Below are 7,500 nucleotides of genomic sequence, written 5' to 3'. Positions count from 1 at the left end.
AACACCTAATAAACAAACCAATTAAAAAAAAAAAATTATCCCTCTCTCTCTCTCACTCTCTCTCTATCGCTCTCTCTCTCTCTCTCTCCCCTCCTCTCTCTCTCTCTCTTTCTCTCTCCCTACCCCTCTCCCCAATTTCCCTCCCCCCTCCCTACCCCACCCCCTTCCTCCCCCTCTCCTCTCCCCCCACCCCCTACCCCTCCCTCCCTCCTCCACCCCTCCCTCTCCCTCTCCCTCCCTCCCTCCCTCCCCCTTCCCTCTCCCTCCCACCCTTCCCCCATCCCACCCTCCTCCCTCCCCCCACCCTCCCTCCCACCCCCTCCCCCTCTCCCTCTCTCCCTCTCTCCCTCTCTCACCGTTACTCCCGGTCGTCTGGTGCTTCCTGGGGTGGTTCTCTCTCTCCCTCTCCCCCTGTCTCCTTCCCCCTCTCCTCCCTCCCTTCCCCCCTCCCTCTCCCCTCACCCTCTCTCCTCTCTCTCTCTCTCACCACGTTAGCTCCCCGCTCGTCTGGGTGCTTCTTGGGGTGGTTCTCTCTCTCCCTCTCCTCTCCCCCTCTCCCTCTCCCTCCCATCTCCCCCTCCTCCCTCCCCCTTCCCCACCATCTTCCCTCTCCCCCTCCCCCCTCTCCCTTCCTCCCTCTCTCCCTCTCTCACTCGTTACTCCTGCTCGTCTGGTGCTTTCCTGGGGTGGTTCTCTCTCTCTCCCTCCCTCTCCTCCCATCTCCCTCCCATCTCTCCCTCCTCCCCTTCCCTCCACCCCTCCCTCTCTCCCTTACCCCTCTCCTTCCCTCATCACTCTCTCTCCTCTCCCCTCTCTCCCTCTCTCACCGCTTTCTCACTCCCGGTCGTCTGGTACGCTTCTTGGGGTGGTTCTCTCTCCTCCCTCTCCCCTCTCCCTCCCTCTCCCTCTCCCTCCCATCTCTCCCCCTCTCCCTCCCCCTTCCCCACCACCTCCTCCTCCTCCCCTCCCCTTTCCTCTCCCTTCCTCCTCTCTCCCTCTCTCACCGTTACTCCCGCTCGTCTGGTGCTTCCTGGGGTGGTTCTCTCTCTCCTTCCCTCTCCTCTTCTCCCTCCCATCTCCCCCTCTCCCTCCCCTTCCCCACCCCCCTCCCTCTCCCCCTCTCCCCCTCCCTTTCCCCCATCACTCTCTCCCTCTCCCTCTCCCTCTCTCACCGTTACTCCCGCTCTGTCTGGTGCTTCCCTGGGGTGGTTCTCTCTCTCTCCCTCTCCCCCTGTCTCCCTTCCCTCCCTCCCTCCTCCCTTCCCCCCTCCTCTCTCCCCCTCACCCTCTCTCCCTCTCTCTCTCTCAGCCGTTACTCCTGCTCGTCTGGTGCTTCTTGGGAGTGGTTCTTCTCTCTCCTCTCCTCCTCTCCCTCTCTCCCTCTCCCTCTCCCATCTCCTCCCTCTTCCTCCCCCTTCCCACCCCCACCACCTCCTCTCTCCCTCCTCCCCTCTCCCTCTCCCTTCCTTCCTCTCTCACCGTTACTCCCGCTCGTCTGGTGCTTCCCTGGGGGTGGTTCTCTCTCTCTCCCTCTCTCTCTCTCCTCCCCATCTCCCTCTCTCTCCCCCTTCCGCCACCCCCTACCTCCCTCTCTCCCCCCCATCCCACCCCCTACCCTCTTTCCTCTCCCTCTCTCCCTCTCTCCCTCTCTCACCGTTACTCCCGGTCGTCTGGTGCTTCCTGGGGTGGTACCGGCTCCTCCGATACCACTTCTCGCACAGGGACCCCTCGACGTAGCAATAGGCTTCCTCGTTGACCACGCTCCCGCCACAGAACAAGGGGTATTTGCAGGATCTGAGGGAAGGGGGGGTTGTGCGTGAGAGAAAGGGGTTGTTGGTGTTGTTGTTGTTATTGTTGTTGTTGTTGTTGTTGTTGTTGTTGTTATTGTTGTTACCATTATTGTTGTTAGCATTATTATCATTATCACTATTATTATTGTTGTTGTTGTTATTATTACTATTATTAATATCATCATTATTATTATCATTATTATTATCATTATTATTATTATCATCATTATTATCATCATTACTAATATTATTATTATTATCATTACTAATATTATTATTATTATCATAATTATTATAATTATTATTATCATTATTATTATTAATATCATTATTGTTAATAAGTTTTGGTTAGGGTTGAAGGTTAGAAATGGTTAGGTTATTAGGTTAGGGTTAGGTTAGAAGATTAGGCTAGGCTAGGTTAGGCTTAGGTTAGGTTTAGGTTAGGCTGAAGTGAGCTGAAGCTAGGTTAGGCATAGCTAGGCTAGGGTATGAAGAAGCTAGGCTAGGTTAGGAATCAAATTAGGTTAGGTTAGGGTTAGGGTTAGGGCTAGGCTAGGCTAGAAGCTAGGCTAACTGAAGCTAGGCTAGGTTAGATTAGGTTAGTTACAGGTTAGTGCTTGGCTAAGCTGAAGGCCAAGTTAGGTTGAGTAGGCTAGAAGCTGGGGCTAGGTTGAGCTAGCTGAGGCTAGGTTGGAGGTTAGGCTAGGCTAGGCTAGGTTAGGTGAGGCTAGGCTAGGGCTAGGCTAGGCTAGAGCTGGGCTAGGCTAGGCTAGTTAGTTAGGTTAGGGTTAGGTTAGGCTAGGCTAGGCTAGGGCTGAGGCTGGAGGCTAGGCTGAGCTGGGCTAGGCTAGGCTAGGCTAGGGTTAGGTTAGGTTGTTAGGCTAGGCTAGGCTAGGTTAGAAGAACTGAGGCTGAGGCTGACAGAATTGAAAGCTAAACTGGAATTTAAAGGTTAGAAAATAGGCTAGGCTGGGACAAGGTTAGGGTTAGAAGTTAAGGTTAGGTTAGGCTGAGGCTAGGCTGAGGCTAGGTTAGGATTAGCTAGGCTAGGCTAGGCTAGGTTAGGGTTAGGCTAGGCTAGAAGGGCTGAAGTATAGATTAGGTGGAATTGGGTTAAAAGGTTAGGCTAGAGCTGGGCCAAGTTTAGCTAGGCTAGGTTAGGTCAGGCTAAGCTAGGCTAGGCTAGGTCAGGTTAGGTCAGGTCAGGTTAGATTAGGTTAGGTAAGGCAAGATATGAAATATACTAAATCAAATGTTGAAATACTGTATTTTTTAAATATAATCATATTTTTCTCAAAAGATGCATTTCATAGTCCAGAAATGTCCGTTATTATAATGTTTTTTTTTAGGTGTAATTTTAAGTATTCTAAATATAAAGAGACAGATCGATTTTTTTATTTTGTAATGTATAACTTTCCATCAAACCTGAAAATACTGGGGGATCTCAAGGGATTACGACCCTAAATATATATCTGCTTTCTTAAGGGCATTCATCAATATTCTATATATAATTATATGCTATAATCATATAATAATTATATACTATATATAATTATATTTATATACACACACATTCATACATTCATACACACACACACACACACACACACACACACACACACACACACACACACACACACACACACACACACACACACACACACACACACACACACACGCACCCACACCCACACCCACACACACACACGCACACACACATATATCCCAGGCCTCCACTTCAGAAGCACCGACCTGTATCTCCTGGTCAGACACGACCTGCTGCAGGCGGACCATCGGGACCACCTTGTGTAGAACATTGAGTTGAAGTTGAGCAGCACCCTCATGTCGTTCCTCGGAGGCTGTCGGGTGAATTCCTCGGGTTTGATGATGTGGAAGGGGCGGCGGCCAGAGCACCTCCCGCCGCGGCAGCTCCTCTCCTCCTGAAGGGGCCGGAGGAGGGGGTGGTTAGGTTGAGGGTTTGGGGGTGTTGGGGTGGGGGAGGGGTGGAGGTGGAGGTCGGGGAGGGTTATTGGGGATGTGGGGGTGAGAGGAGGATGGGGTTTGGGGGTTTGGGTGCGTGGGTGGGGGTGGTTGGGTTTGTGGGTGGGTGGATGTGTGTGTGTGTGTGTGTGTGTGTGTGTGTGTGTGTGTGTGTGTGTGTGTGTGTGTGTGTGTGTGTGTGTGTGCGTGTGCGTGTGCGTGTGTGTGTGTACGCGCGTGCGTGCATTCGTGCGTGTGTGTGTGAGTGAATGTATGTCTGCATCTGTACGTGTTTATACGGAGAGAGAAAATAAAAATAAAATAACCATAAAACTCATATCACCAACACACCCCACTCCGCCCACTCCCGCCCACCTACCTTGAGGAGCGCGGTGCCGCACACGGCCGGAACCCGACACGACCTCTGCCGTCTCTGCCTGCAGCGGCGGGAGCAACGCGACCACTTCGTCCACTGCGAGTACAGGCCGCCCTGCAGGTCAGCCAGGTCGCCGGGGACACTGCTGCTCACGCGGGAGGCGCCGGAACCCGACCCGCCGTCCAGCACCGCCCGGGACTTGCTGCCGGACTCTGCGGGGGGGGAGGCAGGGGGGGGAAGTTCATATAGCTCTTTGGGATTCTAAATAAGGCTAGGATGGGGGGGGAGGCTCTTAAATTAGGCTAGGGTGGGAGGGGTTCTTAAGTAAGGATAGAGTGGGAGGGCTCTTAAATAAGGGGTTGGGTGGGGGGGGGGCTTAAGTAAGCGCTAGGGATGGGGGGGCCCTTAAATCAGGCTAGAAAGGGAGGGCCCTTAAATATGGATTGGGTGGGAGGGCCATTAAATAAGGCTAGGATGGGGGGGGGGGGGGGCTTGAATTAGGCTATGGTGGGAGGGGCCCTTGGGTGAGAGGGCGCTTAAATAAGGGTTGGGTGAGAGGGCCCTTAAATATGAATTGGGTGGGAGGGTCCTTAAATAAGGGTTAAAGGGGGAAGTGCCCTTCAATAAGGCTAGAGAGGGAGAGTCCTTAAATAAGGGGTGGATTGGAAGGCCCTTAAATAAGGCTAGGGTGGGAGAACACCTAAATAAGGCTATGGGTGCGAGGGCCCCTAAGCAGGGCTTTCGGTAAAAGGGCCCCTATAAATAATACCATAATTGGGAACCCCCCGTAAGTAAGGACCTTAAGTGGGAGAAAACTAAAATACAAATAAAAGATAAAAATAATGAAAAGACAGAGAGAAGAAATAAACAGAAGATAAAAATAACGAAAACAGAGAGAGAGAAGACAAACAGAAAATAAAAAACAACGAAAACAGAGACAGAAAAAAACACAAATATAAAAACAACAAAAACAGACACAAAAAAACAGAAAATTAAAAAACAATAAAAAACACAGAGAGAAAGAAAACAAACAAACAAACAAACAAGAGAAGGACTAACCCCCAAGACCGAGAGCCAGAGCGCCAAAGAGCCAGAGCGCCAGAGAGCCAAAGAGCCAGAGCGCCAAAGAGCCAGAGAGCCAAAGAGCTAGAGAGCCAAAGAGCCAGAGCGCCAAAGAGCCAGAGAGCCAGAGCGCCAGAGAGCCAAAGAGCTAGAGAGCCAGAGCGCCAAAGAGCAAGAGAGCCAAAGAGCCAGAGCGCCAAAGAGCCAGAGCGCCAAAGAGCCAGAGAGCCAAAGAGCTAGAGAGCCAAAGAGCCAGAGCGCCAAAGAGCCAGAGAGCCAAAGAGCCAGAGAGCCAAAGAGCTAGAGAGCCAGAGCGCCAAAGAGCCAGAGAGCCAAAGAGCTAGAGAGCCAAAGAGCCAGAGAGCCAGAGCGCCAAAGAGCCAGAGCGCCAAAGAGCTAGAGAGCCAAAGAGCCAGAGCGCCAAAGAACCAGGGAGCCAAAGAGCCAGAGAACCAAAGAGCCAGAGCGCCAAAGAGCCAGAGAACCAGAGCGCCATAGAGCCAAAGAGCCAGAGCGCCAGAGAACCAAAGAGCCAGAGCGCCAAAGAGCCAGAGAGCCAAAGAGCTAGAGAGCCAAAGAGCCAGAGCGCCAAAGAGCCAGAGAGCCAGAGCGCCAGAGAGCCAAAGAGCTAGAGAGCCAGAGCGCCAAAGAGCTAGAGAGCCAAAGAGCCAGAGCGCCAAAGAGCCAGAGCGCCAAAGAGCCAGAGAGCCAAAGAGCTAGAGAGCCAAAGAGCCAGAGCGCCAAAGAGCCAGAGAGCCAAAGAGCCAGAGAGCCAAAGAGCTAGAGAGCCAGAGCGCCAAAGAGCCAGAGAGCCAAAGAGCTAGAGAGCCAAAGAGCCAGAGAGCCAGAGCGCCAAAGAGCCAGAGCGCCAAAGAGCTAGAGAGCCAAAGAGCCAGAGCGCCAAAGAACCAGGGAGCCAAAGAGCCAGAGAACCAAAGAGCCAGAGCGCCAAAGAGCCAGAGAACCAGAGCGCCATAGAGCCAAAGAGCCAGAGCGCCAGAGAACCAAAGAGCCAGAGAACCAGAGCGCCAAAGAGCCAGAGAACCAGAGCGCCAAAGAGCCAGAGAACCAGAGAGCCAGAGCGCCAAAGAGCCAGAGAACCAGAGCGCCAAAGAGCCAGAGAACCAGAGCGCCAAAGAGCCAGAGCGCCAAAGAGCCAGAGAGCCAGAGCGCCAAAGAGCCAGAGAACCAGAGCGCCAAAGAGCCAGAGAGCCAGAGCGCCAAAGAGCCAGAGAACCAGAGCGCCAAAGAGCCAGAGAACCAAAGAGCCAGAGCGCCAAAGAGCCAGAGCGCCAAAGAGCCAGAGTGCCAAAGAGCCAGAGAGCCAAAGCGCCAGAGAGCCAAAGAGCCACAGAGTGCCAAAGAACCAGAGAGCCACAGAGTGCCAAAGAGCCAGAGAGCCAAAGAACCAGAGAGCCAAAGAGCCAGAGTGCCAAAGAGCCAGAGAGCCAAAGATCCAGAGAGCCAAAGAGCCAGAGCGCCAAACAGCCAGAGTGCCAAAGAGCCAGAGAACCAAAGAGCCAGAGCGCCAAAGAGCCAGAGCGCCAAAGAGCCAGAGAGCCAAAGAACCAGAGCGCCAAAGAGCCAGAGCGCCAAAGAGCCAGAGAGCCAAAGAGCCAGAGCGCCAAAGAGCCAGAGCGCCAAAGAGCCAGAGCGCCAAAGAGCCAGAGTGCCAAAGAGCCAGAGAGCCAAAGCGCCAGAGAGCCAAAGAGCCACAGAGTGCCAAAGAACCAGAGAGCCACAGAGTGCCAAAGAGCCAGAGAGCCAAAGAACCAGAGAGCCAAAGAGCCAGAGTGCCAAAGAGCCAGAGAGCCAAAGAACCAGAGAGCCAAAGAGCCAGAGTGCCAAAGAGCCACTTACCTGGAGCGACGGTGAGGTAGTGGGCCCCGTGATGAGGCCGATGACTCCTGCCTTCTGTGGGTCCGTTGATTTCGTTGGGCTGCGGGAAGGAGGTCTCAGGTTCAGGTTCAGATTCAGGTTCAAATTCAGGTTCAGATTTATATTTATTTATTTCAGGTTCAGGTTCAAATTCAGGTTCAGATTCAGGTTCAGATTTATATCGTTTATTTAGGGAAAGAAGGAGTACGGAGGAGTAAAAAGTGAAAAAAATGATACATATATGGCTGCGGGAAGGACGTCTCAGGTTCAAATTCAGGTTCAGGTTCAGGTTCAGATTCAGATTTATATCGTTTATTTAGGGAAAGAATGAGTATAGAGGAGTAAAAAGTGAAAAAAAATGATACATATATGGCTGAGGGAAGGAGGTGTCAGATTCAGGTTCAGATTTATATA

General features: G+C 52.5%; 1 protein-coding gene across 3 annotated transcripts in view; it reads right to left on the bottom strand.

Annotated features, from left to right (window-relative positions):
- The window catches only part of LOC113811906 (coagulation factor X), a 100,131-nt gene that overhangs the window by 9,276 nt on the left and 83,355 nt on the right, over positions 1-7,500 (bottom strand). For all 3 annotated transcript variants that reach the window (XM_070123092.1, XM_070123094.1, XM_070123093.1), the window contains exons 4-7: positions 7,069-7,147; positions 4,150-4,358; positions 3,543-3,730; positions 1,655-1,794 (exon numbers count right to left, since the gene is read on the bottom strand). In XM_070123092.1, the coding sequence (XP_069979193.1) occupies positions 1,655-1,794; positions 3,543-3,730; positions 4,150-4,358; positions 7,069-7,147 (616 nt within the window). The remainder of the gene's footprint in view (positions 1-1,654; positions 1,795-3,542; positions 3,731-4,149; positions 4,359-7,068; positions 7,148-7,500) is intronic.

This window comes from Penaeus vannamei, chromosome 6 (genome assembly GCF_042767895.1).
Source record: "Penaeus vannamei isolate JL-2024 chromosome 6, ASM4276789v1, whole genome shotgun sequence".
Taxonomy (NCBI): domain Eukaryota; kingdom Metazoa; phylum Arthropoda; class Malacostraca; order Decapoda; family Penaeidae; genus Penaeus; species Penaeus vannamei.
The sequence above is the reverse complement of the archived record's forward strand: the minus strand, read 5'-3'. Positions and strand labels throughout refer to the sequence as shown.